Consider the following 17578-nt stretch of genomic DNA (forward strand, 5'->3'; position numbering starts at 1 on the left):
TGGCCCTGGATTTGCTGGCTGTCCTGTCACAACTCTTCTAGAAAATGAAATTTTGTTTGCCTCTGTACATCTGTTCTTCTAAAAGCAAGGTTAGGCCTGGCCTAAATCTTAAACCCCCGCCATCATGATATAAAACACATTGTTCATACGTTATTAAAACATGAATTCTAACTACACACGTTTGTAAGTTTGCGAGAAAATAGAACTCTTCCAGAAATTGCGTAAAGACATAAGACAGATTTCCTGGTTCTGAACTTAATGTTCATTAGTCTAAACTGGTCATTTTGAAACAAGCCATCAGGACGGTCTTCATCATTGCAAAGACCGCTCCTCAGAGTATACATACATTTTTTTGTTTAGGAAGTTTTTCTTAAATGTGTTTCTACTTTTCACCATGCCTCAGTGGCTGTTCTCCTAATTTTGATTATTGTAAGATGAAATATTGTAATTCATTGGAAATGAGAAGCCCTGAACTCTTTTTTAATGTTTCTTCTTTAAGATTATTTATTTACTTTGAGAAAGAGAGCACAAATGGGGAGGGGGGAGAGAGAGAGAGGGAGAGAGAATTCCAAGCACACTCCATGTTGTCAGCACAAACCTAATGCGAGACTCAAACCCAGGAACTGTGAGATCATGACCTGAGCTGAAGTAGGATGCTTAACTGACTGAGCCACCCAGGTGCCCTGAGAAGCCCTGAACTCTTCATTAAAACTCAGTTCTCAGCATTAGAGTGTTTTCCTCCAGTTCACTTTATAACTTTTTTGTCATTTGGCACAATTTCCTTAACTTCTTTTCATAATTGTTTGCTCAATGTGACATAATTTTTTGGGTGTTTGATTTGGCGTATGTCCTGTAATGCGAGAGAGGACAAAATAAACTCTCTGTCACCCACTAATAAGCACTCAGTAGTCAGAGTCGAGGGGTATCGTTTATAATTGAAATCCTACTCCTTAGAGCCTGGATACTCCTGGATACAAATGGTTGTATCCAGACACTGGCTGTTTTTTGGATATCTTCTGATCTGCAATGCCAGTAAAGAAATTGTACTGTCTACGGCTGATCATGGCTAACAACTGTTGCAACAGTTAATGACTGGTCCCATTCTGTTAACATGAAAGATGCTGTTTGCATTGTATTTGGTCATTAAACCTTCGACGTCAAATATTTTTGAGGACCAGATAAAAACAATGCCATGCAATGGACTGACAAGAATCCACGAAGGAAGCATAATTGAAATTCAGTTTGGGACTAGTCAAACTGACATTAATAACTGGTGGAGACTCTTCCCGGAACAATGTAGACGTTTCGAAAAGATGCACGTGCTTCTGGAGAAGCCAGGTCGGCTCGTTATTTTGTCTGGGTTGCAGTTGGGCACCTCCTCCCACCTGCCTACCCTTCCCCGAATTTACTTGCTACTGTGACAGCTTTAGTTGAAGAAGAGGCATATGGAAATCTTTGGGGAATTGCTTTCCAGGAGCTAGAGCAGTCCTGTGTTTACTGCTCTAGGACTAATTGTGGAAATAGGAGCCCTGCCCCACCCTACCTCCCCACCCCCAGGCCCGCAGTTTCTTTCTTTTATTCAGGAAAATGCGCGACATTACTAAGTTTGCCTTATACTCTTAATAAAATTAATGTGACATCACCTGAACACCTCTGAATTTTCTCAACTTGAACAATAAGGAACTACTCATCCATGATGCCTTATAAATGGTCCCTATGCAGCCTCTGGGTTTGGGTTCTACACAGACTTTATTTTCCTTTGAGATGAACAAAACTTCTCTTGGGGATTGGGAAGCCATCAACACACAACTGATGCATTTCCCACCCACCCCCATCGCCGAAAGGTTTATTTCGGAGATAGCATGCTAATGATCATATTAGTGGATAACATTGAATGTATTGGTTCAAATATGACAGATTATTTTTTTTATTCTTCCAAACCCCCCCCCCTTTTTTTTTTCTTATGTGTGTAATTTCCCCCCGCCCCCTGCCTTAGACCTGGTTAACCGTTTCTGTGAGCAGGTCCTCAATTTTTTACTTTGTCCCTACTTTCCTGTCCTAGCCCCATCTTCCCCCGGTGTCGACTCCGTCCCCTTGCAGCGCACAGGCAGCCAGCATGGCCCGCAGAACGCCGCCGCGGCCACCTTCCAGAGGGCCAGCTACGCCGCGGGCCCAGCCTCCAATTACGCAGACCCCTACCGACAGCTGCAGTACTGTCCCTCTGTGGAGTCTCCGTACAGCAAATCCGGCCCCGCCCTCCCGCCCGAAGGCACCTTGGCCAGGTCCCCGTCCATCGATAGCATTCAGAAAGATCCCAGGTGGGTACAAATCCTTTTCTTTTCCCGACCGCGATGTCTAAAGAGGTTTTCCAAGCAGACGTCGTTAAGACATTGTTCCATGCATGTCCCACCATCGCGTTCGTGTTCCTGGCCGAGTATGAAAGGGTTGGCTTGGGGCTGGGTTTTAGAATCTTGGTTTGATTTGGAATACGGGTATTGATCATGTGTCTCTGTCTAGTATCTTTTGTGGTTCAACAGCAAATAATAACCTCTCCAATAAGATACGAAACAGCTCTCTTTCGTGCAACAGAAATTGAGGAGTTGGGGATTCAGTGGTTCGACTTCAGGTATCCCGGTCTAAGCGCCTTCTTGTCTCAGTGGAACCGTGTTTGGTCACTGCGTAGCCATGTTTCTGTATTCATGCCTTCCGGGTTATACCCAGAATTGAAAATTTAGAAAATCCAATTACCTTTATTTTTCTGTGTCCAAAAATAAGCATTAGGTTGGCATTGTTTGGGCGTCGATAAAAACTTGGGTGTAATATCAAAGAAATTCTTATTACTGAGTGGTGTTTCTTTTTTGCTTCCTTTTTTCCAGCAGTGGTGAGATATTTAGTGGTGCTCTACTTCTGAAGTTTAGAATTGGTTTAGTGATGTTTTATTCATAGCCATTTGATTTATGCTGATAGAATCCCATAAATATATATCTGCATCTGTGAATACTATAGATATGTCAGATTTCTGGTATTTCTTTATAGCAGGGCATATCACTTGGCTTTGGTAAGTATACTTAAAATTCGTCTCAAGGAATTTTCTCTGATAGAGCACACAAGTGCATATGTACTGTATTGAGGAGTTCCATAGATTCTTTTGTGGAAAAGAAATCGCTTCTACAAACATAAAAGGAATAATGGGACCATTTCATAGTATTTTTTGAGACAGCTCCTTTCGCACAATTCAGACTGGCTTTGAGGGTCCATGTTGAATATTATATTTGATGGAGGCTCCATGATAAAAATAAATTGTAATAAATGCTCACTGTTAACTACTAGAAATAAGAAGTATGCTTACATTACATCGTACAGTGTCTACTTATCCAGATCTTCAGTTTCAAAGGTCCTGAAATCTGCCCCAAGTCCTTAAGTACTTTCGCTGGCGTGGGTAAAATGTTCTTCAGATAACACCTCAGCACTCTCTTAAGTATTTGTTCTTGACGTGCTACTGAAAGCATACAGAAATAGAAGAGTAGTAAACTCTTAGGAAACGGTAAATAGAAAAATACATCATTGAATTGGCATTGGTTTATTTAGCACCATATATTTAAATGAGGGTAAACATTTTATCTCCAGTGGAAAGGTTTTAAATTTTCATATTAGGAAAAGTTGGCTTAGCAAGAAACCAAATGTACTTGTTTCTCTAGCCACAGCCTAGCCTCTTTATTTTATGCTGTATATTAAATGTATTTGATTTTATTAAATGGTGTATCCTTTCTATTTTTTATTACTGTCATTTTTACGACCTTTTTTTTTCTTCTTTCAGTGTATTGCCATGGCTCTCTTACCTTTTTAAGTTATGGATTGTGTCACCAATATTTACTGCATGCCCACTGTAAACCAAAAAAGGGAAACACCAATAAGCAACGTTAATCATAAATAAGACAGTATTGGCTATTAATATTGTGTATGTGTAAAATTTATGTGTAAGCCATTGTGTCATATGAATTACAAATTCGCCGTTACTTTCAAGAATGCCAGTCGTTAGCCCTTAACTATGTGTTCAATCTGAAAAAAAAAAAAAAAAAAAAAAAAAAAGCACTCCACCATCCTCAGCTCGGATATACAACAAAACAGAACCATATCTAGAACCAGAATTAGACTGTCATGGCTTAGTTAAATACAAAAGGAGCTAATAATCTGGCATCATCCAAAAATGGATAGAGCTTACAATACAGTAATGCCTTTCTTGTAGAGTTTTCTTTAAAAAAAGGAACATGTCACAGTGTTCAGATTTAACTGACAGACATCTCAAATCTAAAATTCAAGTCCAAATTACAATGATTCTCCTATGATGAGATTTTTGCATCTTCCTTTGAATAATAAATTTTGATTGTTACCAGGTGAATTTTACTCGAACCAATAGGTTTAACTTCCAGGGTTCAGAATTGTTTATTTTGGCACTGTGACCCATGATTTAAAGCTTTCCGGTCCTTAGACTTTTTTGAAGCTTTTATACATACATTTTTAAAGAGAATTTCTTTAACATTTTATTTATCATTAAAATACCAGACCATGTAAGCCTCTGCTGTTCCCAACATGTTTATAGCACGTTACAATTCTCAAAGCCCTTTTACTTACATCTTTGATGTAATTCTCCTTTGTGGAAGGAAACTGATAGGTTTAGTGCCTTGAATAAATGGAGAATTAGAGTGTTAAATGACATTGAAGACCACATTGCTGGCAGGTGGGTACATGGGCTAGAATCCATACTTTCAGGACTCGGAAGCACGTGTTGGCATGAACATCTTAATTTTTTCATAAAAAAAGGAAAGAATATACCCCCGTCTCTTATGATTATTTTCAGAGGGTGATTGAATGGTAGTACCTGGTGCTTGGGTGTAGGAGTTTGGAATGATGAAAGAAATGATAGAAATTACTGAGATCGGTCTCCTTGCTCTGCTGATTGCTAACTGGATGTGTGGTCTTTGTTTTATTTTTTTATTTTTTTGGCTTTCTTTTCTTTTCTAATACCTGCCTTATGTATCTTACTGCAGACCAGGGTATTTTTCTGTGGAAGAGTTTTAGTATTATTTATGTATTTATTTTCTGAGAAAGAGCAAGTAGGGGAGGGTCAGAGAGAGAGAGAGAGAGAGAGAGAGAGAGGACCCCAAGCTGGTTCTATGCTGTCAGAGCAGAGCCCTATGTGGGGCTCTATTCCACAAACCGATGAGATCATGACTTGAGCCAAAATCAAGGGTCAGACGCTTAACGGACTAAGCCACCCATGTGCTCCTGAGTTTCAGGATTATTCAGTGAGAAGCTTTCCAGAAAATAGTGTACCTTAAAATAAGAATTTGAAATCAAGATAGCTCCAATTCAGTCATTAGACTTGAAACCAAAGATTCAGCTCTTAATTCCTCTGAACCACAGCATGCAAAAAATTGGTTCTAAAGGCTTGCATTTTTCTCACATGCTGGCTCCGTCGTATATGGAGGCAAAACTTTGGTCTTTTTACTTTTGACTGCCCCCGTGATGTACTCCAACAAAGAATGCACAGAAACCTTTTTTATACAGAGAGATGATAAAATCTAATTTTCCTTTTTAGAGTCAGCAACCCCTGAGAAAATTTACATCCATGTGTTTTTGTTTTCCAAGAAGTTTTTATTTTTTAATTGCATGTGTGAATCTCTTAAGGATTGTTAACATGGCTAATATATTTTCAGTGCCCTCCAAATTCTGAATTTTATACACTGTTGTTTTCAAACACATAGGTCAAATATAAATCTTAACATCAAGTAATATGAAAGAGGTTTTAGTGATGTTGGGAATGATAAGTCATAGCATCCTTATTTTAAAAATCTGGTTGATGAAATAACCAGAACAACATAACGTAAGACTGGCGTACCTGTGTGTACTAAATTTACTATAAATGTTCTTATCCATAAAAGGAAACTTACGGCTTAGCCATTTCCTGTCATAACTTAGCGTGTAGGTTGTAGTAGGAATAACATCTTTTAATCTTGTTGATGAATCCCTTTTCAAGATGTTGTAATTCGTGATGTGCACAATCTCCAGCAATTTTTCAAACATGTTAAAAGAATCTCACTTAGGGGCGCCTGGGTGGCTCAGTCGGTTAAGCGGCCGACTTCAGCTCAGGTTATGATCTCGCAGTCTGTGAGTTCGAGCCCCGCGTCGGGCTCTGTGCTGATAGCTCAGAGCCTGGAGCCTGTTTCAGATTCTGTGTCTCCCTCTCTCTGACCCTCCCCCATTCATGCCTCTGTCTCTCTCTGTCTCAAAAATAAATAAACGTTAAAAAAAAAAAGAATCTCACTTATTATAAACCTGGTTTAAACTTAAACGCTGTCTTCTTTTTGTTACTCAACATAACAGAAATAAATACAATGGCACATCTTTGATGCTGACTTTGGGCCCAGATTTGCACCTGCCTTCTAGTTGGCTCTATGAGACTTCGATTCCATAGAATATTTGAACACAATATTTGAACAATAATAAAAAGATAATTCATTTTTCTAAGGAATCCTAAGGAATTGCCTAGTGATTTCTACTATGTTTTAACTATTTTAGGAATCGATTAAAGTTATTTTACTATTGGATGTTGTATTAGCAAATATTATTTAGTAATGCTGCTTGTAAACATCTTATCAGTAGGTAAACCTAGGTTAAGAATGTTTTCCAAAGGCTGTTTCTTCATTGCCCACTACAAAACCACACGTACGGCATACAGTGAATGAATGAATACTCAGGAAACAAAATATACTACAACAATGCTTTTTAAAAGGTGAAGATTTGAAAAATAATTTTCAATTCTTTAGTAACGTTTAAGACACTATTATGTAACTTACGTGACATGGCTGAAGTGTTTATAGTGAACACAGTTACATGATATTCTTCATTGTCCTGTTCTCTTAGATGGGGGGATCTCTGGGGAGCTTGGTTTTCACTTCAGATGCTCAATAATCATTTATTTAACTGCGGCAAAATACAGCGTTCACAATTTACAGACCATCCGAGTGTGAAGAGCATTTGGAAGTCACTTATTCAGTTAGGCTAAAAGCAAGCCTAACAGTTGACGTTCAGTCTCTACTTGAATGCCTCTAGGCCACGGGCCACTCACCATCTCCTGAAAGCATTTTATTAATTCTTCGAGTAATTCAAGCCTATGAACTAATTTATAGTGATACAAAACCTGCACCTCTTGTAAGTTCATCCCCTGACCTTGTTCCTGACCTTTGAAATCACATGAGATCATGCCTACCCTCCCTCCCAAGGCCAGCCCTCGAAGACAGTTACACCACCTCCCCAGTGCGCGGGGCTCCTGTCTCTGTGCTGGCTGCGTCCCTTCCCTGAGCCGTGGTTTTCATTTGTCTTTCCCTGATGGTGAGTGATGTTGAACATCTTTTCACGTGTCTTTTGGCCATCTGGATGTCTTCTTTGGAGAAACGTCTGTTCATGTCTTCCGCCCATTTTATAATTGGATTATTTGGTTTTAGGGAGTTGAGTTTTATAAGTTCTTTATAGATTTCAGGTACTAACCCTTTATCAGATATGCCGTTTGCAAATATCTTCTCTAATGCAGTAGGTTGCCTTTTATTTTCGCTGATTGTTTCCTTCACTGTGCAGAAGCTTTTTATTTTGATGTAGTCCCAATAGTTTATTTTTGCTTTTGTTTCCCTTGCCTCAGGAGACATACCTAGAAAGAAGTTGTCATGGCTGATGTCATGGAAGTTACTGCTTTTATTCTCTTCTAGGATTTTTATGGTTTCAGGTCTCAAATTTAGACCTTTCGTCCATCTTGCATTGATTTTTGTGTCTGGTGTAAGAAAGTGGCCCAATTTCTTTCTTTTGCATGTAGCTGTCCAGTTTTCCCAGCACCATTTGTCGAAGAAAGTTTTTCCTGTTGCCTTTTCTTTCCTGCTTTGCTGAAGACTAATTGATCATACGACAGCATGAAACTTTTTAAATATGCATTATTTAATTTAATCCTCCCCTAAATCCCTATGGCACAACTCTTCGTAGTGCCCATTTTACGTATGGGTAAACTGAGGCCTAGAGCGCTAGAAACTGGATCCATACCTGTCCAAATTCTTATCTCATGTTCATAACTACTATGAATATTGATCCCAATATTAATGTTACAATCAAATAAAATGCAGTCTTTCCACATGTGACTTCTATAAGGCTATAAATTAATGATTCTTACCTTGAATTTTTAATTTCCTCTTTAACATAAATGAGGGGCTTCAAGTTCACTTCTTGTTCGCAGTCATTCCAGTATCCAATGCTTCAGAAATCTCTGGATCCCAGTTTTGTCGTCCAGCATAATTGCTGAACACACTGCTCTGTGTTCCTTGGAAACATGAAAGACACACATGCATGTCCTCAGTGAGATTTTATCAGGAGTGGCCAGAGCTGGCCCAAAGGCAGAGCCTTGCGTGTATTCCCCAGTCTTTGGGCTCCTCCCTCCAGGTCCGTCTGAAGGCACCTGTGTTCTATGTGGCTTTCCGGTGGAATATTCTAGGGTGAGCTCTGTGGGTGTGATGACAGCGTGAAAACAGCTTCATTTTTCAAGGAGCTTTCAAACTTATGTGAGAGAGAAAGTGACTGAGGGGCCCTGTGTGAACAAGACAGACATGATCAGAGAAGCAGAGAAGAGCAACTGAGTGTTTTTTGCAGTGTTTTCACTGTATTTTGCAGTGTTCTTCTTATGCTCTAAATGTGTTACTTTAACTAGTAATACAGAAGGGAATGTTAGCTTATACCCCATATGAGGATCTGTTTCTTATGAAGTATAGATATAATGTATTACTGTCCCGTGGCTGCCATAACACCGTACCACAAACTGAGTAGCTTACACCAACAGGATTCACTCTGTCACAGTTCTGGAGGCCAGAAGTCCAAAATCAAGGGGTTGGTGCAGGGCCACGTTCCCTCTCAGGCTCCAGGGGAGGATCCAGCTTCTTGTGGGCCCGGCCGTTCCGTGGATTGTGGCAGCATCCCTCCTGCCTCTGCCCCAGGCTTCACTTACGAGCTTCTCTCTTTCCCAGCCCCCTCTCCTCCTGTAAGGACACACCAGTCGTTGTATTTAGGGTCCGCGCCAACCCAGTGTGGCCTCACCTTAATTACATCTGCCAAACCCTGTTCTCAGATAAAGTCACGTTCTGAGCTTCCGAATGGATGTGAACTCTGGGAGGACACTCTTCAGCCAACCACACAAGCTTTAGTGTACATTTGCACTATTTACACTATTTGCACTATGAAATAGTTGTACACAGGGCTCCTGGGTGGCCCAGTGGGTTAAACATCTGACTGAAGCTCAGGTCATGGTCTCGCGGCTCATGGGTTCAAGTCCTGCTTCGGACTCTCTGCTGACAGCACAGAGCCTGCTTTGGAGCCTCTGTCTCCCTCTCTCTGCCCCTTCCCCCCCTCCCAAATAAATAAATAAACATTTTTTAAAATTTTAAATAAAAAATAAAATAGTTGTACACCAAAGATAGGACTTGAGATAGGGTATGTTAAAGATAAAACAACAAAATTGAAAGTTTTTAGATCGCTTTGTATTTTTAATTATGAAGACATTTCTTCAGGAAGAGTGACATGGTTGAACACGTAAGGTCTGAGCACAGTATCTCTGTTGTTACTGGTTCACATGGCTGGTGGTCTTTGCTCTGGCTGGAGAGAGATGGGTGAACTCAGCTCTTTTCTTGGCCTTTGGGCGTGCTTGAATGATTAGTGCTGCCTTGCTCATATTGTGAAGGTTGGTTTCAAGCTAGATAAGATCTAGAACTTCACATGGGCTAACACCCACCGACAGCAACAAGGGGCCGTGGGGCCGTGGGGGATGTGCTGGAAGAAGCAGGGCGGGGGGGTCATAGTCAGCCCTGACATGGGTAGCTTCCAACGAAGATGCACCATCATCTGACTGGGAGAACCAGTGAGCGGACCAATCCATAGAGTAAATACGATAGTTATTCATTCCTTTATTTTGTTTCATTAAATAATCGAGTAGAAATTCCAGGGTTCTCCCCTCTCAGCCCGACGGATGATCTTGCACAGCCCTGCAGTGTAGACTCACCTCAAACGGGAGAGTGGAGGGGGTCACCTGGGGAAAGGGATTCGCAGCCAGTCGCTATCCTGGAAGTGACGCTCTGCCCTTAGCGTCCGTGTACGCGAAACAGTGATGTATCATCATCTTCCTCATAAAGTTGTGAGATGAGAGTTGTTAAGACTCCGACATCTTTGGGATATTTCCTTGCACGGGGAAAGGCCCATCATAGGCTGTGTCAGGACTGCTGTCCCACCCCCTGGGACTGCAGCCACCCGTCCCCTACCCCCTACACCCCCCTCCCCCCGCCATCAAGACACCCCCTGGGATGGAGTCAGAGCCATGGGAAACATGGCTGAAGGCAGAGAGGCCAGAGCTGTCTAGTTGCAAGGACAGAGAGCCCAGGAGCTGGGAGGCCAGTGTGGGAGGGGATCTGGGGAGCCCAGTGCAAGGAGGTGGGGTAATTGAGAGCCCAGCCCTCGTGGCAGGAGAAACAGAAGTGCAAGATGGAAGGGAAGACTTCACTGCAAAAGGATTTTTTTTTTTTTTTTTTGGTTTGTTTTACAAAAGCCTCCTTTCCGGAATTCCTTTTATCGGTTTAAAGGAAAGCAGTGTTTTCACACAGTACTTGTCTGTGCCAGTATTGATTTTTCCCACAGCCAAGGATACTCGTTTTGCCTCCTGTCTTAAAAATCACTCGTAAAGAGTAAACAAGTGCACTTTTAAAACAGCAACTCATTTCTAAAACGACACCCCCACCTCATTGATACCAAAGCAGACTCAGGCCAGGGAGCGCCACGACATTCCACGGTAAAGAGCCACGAAACGGAGTCACGACTGACAAGCAACCGTCACTTGTGCTGGAAGTCTCCCTGTTGTGCTTTCCTGGCAAACAGACTTTTCTCCTGAGAACCGACCTCTTCTTTGCCTTCAGTCCACGTGCTCTGACTAAACCAGACGCTGCCCCAAGTTCGAAGGGGAGCGTGCAGTCCACACCCGCCCCAAGAGCTCACGCCTTGCAGGCCCCACAGACTAGCCAGGCCTCCAGGTGTGTGGATGAGTCTGAGGAACCCATCTGTCTCAAGCGGGCTACACGCATTCTGGACTTTTCCACCTCATTTAGGTCAAAAAGCCAAATCCAGGTCAGGTAGAGCCGACGCACGCCCTCTTGTCTGTAAAGTTTCCTGTCCCCTGCCCAGTCTCTCCAGAGCTGGCTGTGATGGTCTTTGGTTTGGTTCCATTATGCGGCCAAGAACATTCGTCTTCGGTCACTCTAGTTGTATGTCTAATGATTTAACAGTGTAAATTGAGTGTATACACTCTTCCCGGAACTTTCCTTTAACCTTCTGCTTAAAGCCAGCTGCACTCTGTGTCCCAGAAATCGAGATTTTTGTCTTTCCCCCAATTCAAAACAACTGAGAGGTTCTAGTCAATAATTAAATTATCATGAAATCTTTCCCAAATAATGGGAGAGACTAACTCCAGTGACACCTTCCAGCATCAGGGTACCTTGGATCCCTAGAAGTCAAAACTCTGTGGAGTATGAAGCATTTCAGTCTTAATTTAGGGCCCCCAACAATGGTAAGTACAGTGATAACTCATAATAAAAATAAAAGTAATTGGTGGTTCGAAGGAATGGCATATTGACTTCCTAAGTAAAACAAACAATTATTTTTCAGGGTTACTCTTATGCTTTGAATGTGCTACTTTAACTAGTAACTTACGTTCCTTCCTGCTTCTCAGTTGTTCTCTGTTTTTTCACTGATAATCAGATTCATGTGTGTGATGTGTGTCTTACCTGTTGGATTTAGATGTTTTCATACTGAAAAGAATAGGATCTTGCAGGTGAAGTCATGCCTTGTACCCATCACTGAGGATAAACAGAGCTCTGACACAGGAAGCTACAAACGAGACGGAGGAAGTCCATCTTTTCATCTTTAGTGTGAAAGAACTTATCAGACTATTTCAGAGCACAGAAGGGATGTAAATATTAAAAATGATGCCCCTTGGGGGCGCCTGGGTGGCTCAGTTGGTTAAGGGTCTGACTTCTGCTCAGGTCATGATCTCGCAGTTCGTGGGTTCGAGCCCCGCTTCGGGCTCTGTGCCGACAGCTCAGAGCCTGGAGCTTGCTTCGGATTCTGTGTCTCCCTTTCTCTCTCTGTCCCTCCCCCGCTCGCACTCTGTCTCACTCTCAAAAATAAACATTAAAATTTTTTTTTAAAAAATGGTGCCCCTTGGAAACAAGTTGAGAACCAAAAGTAAGGGGCCCCCTTTCCCTGAAATCTCATGGAGAATTTGAGACCTGTAGATCCACAGGAAGCTCCAAGATCCAAATGCTCCATTTGGGTGAACTGCCTTTATTTCATGTCCAAATACTGCCTGTTTACTTCCCACTTGATACTGTTTAGGGTTCTTGGAGGGAGTTTGAAGGAATCAAAAGACGATTTTGTGCTTCAGAGGGAATCAAAGGAATGTTGTTTGGGTCCATTATTGAATGAGCTTATAAAAGTGCTGACAACATCCCCCCCACCATTGTCGGTTCCTGTGGGTGGGGAGCCCTCACCAGGAAAGAGAACCCAAGAAAACTCAGGGTGACAGAATTAGCTACGTTGGTCAGTCATTCCTCAGGGACTGTCATTTTCCAGGGGGATCTTGACAATCCCAGGTACACATACACATACCTATATGGGAGTATACATGCATACGTGTGTGTGTGCTGCATAGATTATGTGTCTTTGCATACATAGATTGTGTGTATATATATATATAGGTACAAACAGACATAGTTTATGTGTGTATGTGTCTGTATACATGTGTATATTTTTACACAAGTTATCTGTTTATTGGCTCTGCACACATTTATCTGGAGATACGACTTTGCAAAACTTACAAAAGCACAATATTATTCACGTGACAAAAAGACACAGTAACAAGGTACTGATTTTCCTCCTTGTCTACTTATCTGCCGGCCTGCTCTCTCACACCATGCTTTGCTTTTATTTTGTTTTTCCACTTTTTTTTTAAGTCATTCTAAAAATAATCCGTTCTTTAAATCAATGTTGATAGAGTGTTAAAAATGAAAAATAGAAATTCACAAAACCGGAGAAGCTCAAGATTTGTTTCCCCTGCAGAAATATGGATCCTTCACAGTAGCTATCAGAACATTGAAAAACACATTCTGGTTGTTTGTCGACGCATTTAATAGGCATCCACATGGTTCCGCTCAACCTTTTGCAATTACGTGCCATTTTAAAGTATGCTATCCTTCTCAGAGAACTTGACTAGTTCTTAATTTAAAAGAACTTCCTTTCTTTATCTTCGACTTCTACTGTGGAACTATTCAAGGCCTATTGCATTATAAGCATATCTCAATTAACTAATCCTCAGAGCCTTCCGTGTAGATTCCCCTGCAATCAAAATCTGAAATCTCCTTTGTGATTTCATGTACAAACCAGCTTTAATATTTCTCACGATGTCGTAAGTCGCCTTTCTTCACCATCTGACTTTAAACATTTGGTTGAGGCCAAAAGGGGAGCTTTCAAAACTTTCATTGTCCTACAAGGAAGGTGGTAGTTGCCTGTCAGTTTGTAACTAATGGGAATTAATTTTTGTTGCTTCTTGAGGTATTTTGCAGCTAATAGCGCTCATTAATTTGGAGGCACTGACATCTATGGAGATAAAATTAGCATTTGATAGTAAGAAATACTGTACATTTTGAACTGAAATTTCCATTGCCATGATAAATTATGGTTTGACAAATCCAGTAACCTAAATTCTTTCATCTACTGAAAACCACATTCAGCTGTCTTAACTGGACTGCTGAACCACGCGTGGTCTAGAGTCCAAATCATTGTATTACGAAGAGTAGGAGGAAAAGGAGGAGGAAGAACAGGAAGGGAAGGAGGAGGAGAAAGATATGGGGTGGGAAATTTAGAAGGAAAGCCTCTTGCCATACAGAATGTTTTATGTGCTAAAATGCCTCTCATTGAGTGAGATGAAACGTGTATCCTCACTTAGAATTTCATACCAAAACGTGGCCCATGGGCCATCAGTTGTGGGGTCCTCTTCAGAGATGAACCCACTACACCAAGAAAACTCTGTTTGATATCTGGACCATTTGCAGAGAAGCCCCTAAAGCGAGGGACCCCGCCCGCCGTCAGCCGCTCTATACTGAAGGAGGCCGCAGTGAGACCCCAGGTGTTTCCTGTAGACTCTGAAACCTGGGACAGTAAATTCCCCACAGTTTTGGAATTCATATGCTGGTTACATTGGGGTGCCGCCAGAAGGTGCCCAGTCTTTTATTCTGTAATATCCTCCAACCGCATACTCTCTCTCAAAAGAAATAAGTTAACATTAAAAAAAAACGTCTCCATGATTGCTTCCAAAACAGTGCCTTCTGCTGCTTTATGGGCTCTCAAGCCCATTTTTAAGGGAGATGCACACACAGCATCCTGTCCCATTTATCGCTTGCCAAATATGTTACCTAAGTAAGGTATTTAATCTCTTGCCCACATTTTCTTATGATTAAATAAAAATAAGTAATATATTACCTAATATACGAGCTATAAGACTAGTTAAAATAATGAATGTGAAGTAACTTTTTCAATGAGCTGACACAATATTATTCTACAGAAAAAAAAATTGTTCATATTAGTTGAGAAATAGTGCCTTATGGTGATCAGTTTTAAATAGTTTATTTATTTTTCCATTCAACAAATATTCATTGAGTACCAACAGCCAGCCATTCTGGATACTGGAAACTTTTGGATAGGAGATGATACGGGAATATTAACTAGGAAATAAGTAAGAATTATCTCGTTTAAAATCATATAAGCTTAAAACTAAATCAAATTTAAGTGAAAACTATCTGCTACATTTTTATTAAAAATTGCCTTTAGAAACGGATTATATGAGCTACCACATAATTCTAGTGTAATAACTCAGGCATTCTACTTGTGCTTTTTGCTTTCAGAGCCCAGGTTCTATTTCATGACTTGTACTGGGGTTAATTTCCCCTCGCACTGGAAATGAAGGCAGTAACTCCTACCTCAAAGGCCCTAAATCAGAAAGCTTTCAACCAACATAAAGAAAACAGGCAGGGAAAAAGCATCCCGTTTCTCCCAGGAACCAATAGTATTCCTGTCCCTATCTCTCCTTGACAAAGAAGTCTGCTATATTTCAAGCCAGGCTCTTTTATATTAGAAAAGAACTCATTAAGATAAGTGGCAATTAACATCTACACTGCAATAAAAGTGCTTCTGACATTAAAGAGGAAATATAAAACATGGGCTCTTTTAGATAAACTGAAATGTTTCTGCAGGGGGCCTTACAATGTGTTTGCTGTGCTTTGTTTTGAAGGTTACTAAAACATTAACAGATTGAAATTTGCTATAAATCAGTTTGAATGGAACAGGCGATATTGTTAATATTGTAGAAGTGACCATCAGGAACACAAACGCAGGGCGTGTCTGCTGAGCAGTGTTGGTACATACACACGCAACCACACGCGCGCGCGCGCACACACACACACACACACACACACACACACACACACACACACACCCCCCCGGCTGGACCTGCTCTGTGTAAGTAACTGCCAACCCTTAATGACTATAAATTTTCACTTTTGTCCATTAGAAAGGAGAGGATTTCTTGTTTGATGATCCCATGCTGTTGCTTTAATAAAAAAAGGCAAAGCTTGCAACATATAACAGGACCCTTACGTACATCAGTGTGGAACGTTCCTATCATTCAAGCCCATACTGTCTCCTGAAGCGCTTGTATGTAATATGCAACATTAGCTCCTTCCCTGCGATGAGAACTTACAAATTGCAACGAATAAAAATGCACTCCTGGTTATCTCAGTCAATAGGAGCTTGTTGTAAGTTTCCAGAGGGGTATGGAAGAGACAGGAAGCTGTTTCAGCAGCCCCAGCCAGGCAGGTCTCATTGAAAAACAGATCACGGCCATGGATACAGAAGCTGCTTTGGGGCCATGGCAGGAACTCTGAACAGGGCGCTGAGAAGTCTGCTGGGCCCTCATGCAGAGCTTTGCGGTGTGGGGTCTTTTCTTCCCTGTCCCCGCTTCCTCCCGACCTCTTTTCTCTTCTCCTTCTTGTCTCTTAGCACTGACTGCCAGGGCTGCTAATGGCCCGGCTTCTGCCTGTCTTCTGTCTGCATCTGTCTCCAATTGTATGTCACGGTGCAGTGCCTTGAATTCAAACTTGCTCAAGAAAGTTGTTTGGGGCTGAAGTGGGTGTCCCCCGAAATTCAAATGTTGAAATCCCAACCCCGCAGTATCTCTGAATATAACCATACTGGAGAGAGAGGCATATTAAAGAGGTGGTTAAGTTAAAATGAGGCCATCATGGTAGGGCCCTAATCCAGTAAGACTGGTGTCCTTATAAGAGAAAGGACCATGTGAGGACAGAGTGAGAAGGTAGCCGTCTGCAAGCCAAGACGAGGGAAGCCTTGGGAGAAACGAAACCTGCTGACACCTTATCTTGGATTTCTAGTTTCCAGAACTGTGAGAAGATAAATTCTGTTAGGACAGTCCAAGTGGACTAATGCAAAAAGCTGTGTTTGGAGCCACAAGTGAGTGTTCAAGATAAAACTTGCTGGACAGAGCTCAGCGGCAGATGACGTCGCCCTTCTAGGCAGGGCTGCCTGTGGGTCAGTGGGAATTCCAGTGGCATTAGCTGTGGTGGGATTCTACAATCATCTACACATGTATGTCCTCAAAGGAGGGCCTAGGGGGTGTGATAGCTGCTCTGGGCCCAAAGTCCAGCTGGCCAATCATTTTCCCCATAGAGGTGTACCTTTAATGAAGACAAATTTTGTATAGTGTTTATTTTTTTTTAATTTTTTTTAACGTTTATTTATTTTTGGGACAGAGAGAGACAGAGCATGAACGGGGGAGGGGCAGAGAGAGAGGGAGACACAGAATCGGAAGCAGGCTCCAGGCTCCGAGCCATCAGCCCAGAGCCCGACGCGGGGCTCGAACTCACGGACCGCGAGATCGTGACCTGAGCTGAAGTCGGATGCTTAACCGACTGAGCCACCCAGGTGCCCCTTGTATAGTGTTTAAAGTGTAACTTGAAAGTCAACAAATGTGTATTTATCTTCTGTAAATTTGAAAAGGTTTGTGTAGGTTATAGAGAATGGGATTCAAAAGAGTAGTTTTACTAGTTTTACACATAAATCATGAAAAGTATGAATAAATCCTCGTAATGTAATAAATCACTAGTGCTTTGATAAATTGGACATACCCGCTTGTGGAAATGGGAGTCATTGCTACAAATTAAGAATCACTGTCTTTTCTGTTTCATGCCTTCAGTTTTCAAATCATTGAAATGTTCAGTCTACCCCATTTGGAATTTTATATTAAAATATATCTTCGTATTTAAAACATTACAAACACTAGAATAACCAGAACTTAAACTTTCTAGCACCTTCTCTAGAGCCTTGCTGTCCAAAGTGTGTTCCAGGACATGGGTGATGGTTAGAAGTGCATGTACTGAAG

At 41.5% G+C, this 17578-nt stretch overlaps 1 protein-coding gene across 4 annotated transcripts in view; it reads left to right on the plus strand.

Moving 5' to 3' along the window:
* Nucleotides 1-17578, plus strand: part of CTNND2 (catenin delta 2) — a 925778-nt gene that overhangs the window by 565475 nt on the left and 342725 nt on the right. For all 4 annotated transcript variants that reach the window (XM_042953082.1, XM_042953076.1, XM_042953088.1 and 1 more), the window contains one exon: nt 2063-2318. In XM_042953082.1, coding sequence (XP_042809016.1) covers nt 2063-2318 — 256 coding nt within the window. The remainder of the gene's footprint in view (nt 1-2062; nt 2319-17578) is intronic.

The sequence above is a fragment of the Panthera leo genome, chromosome A1 (assembly GCF_018350215.1).
Source record: "Panthera leo isolate Ple1 chromosome A1, P.leo_Ple1_pat1.1, whole genome shotgun sequence".
NCBI classification, from domain to species: domain Eukaryota; kingdom Metazoa; phylum Chordata; class Mammalia; order Carnivora; family Felidae; genus Panthera; species Panthera leo.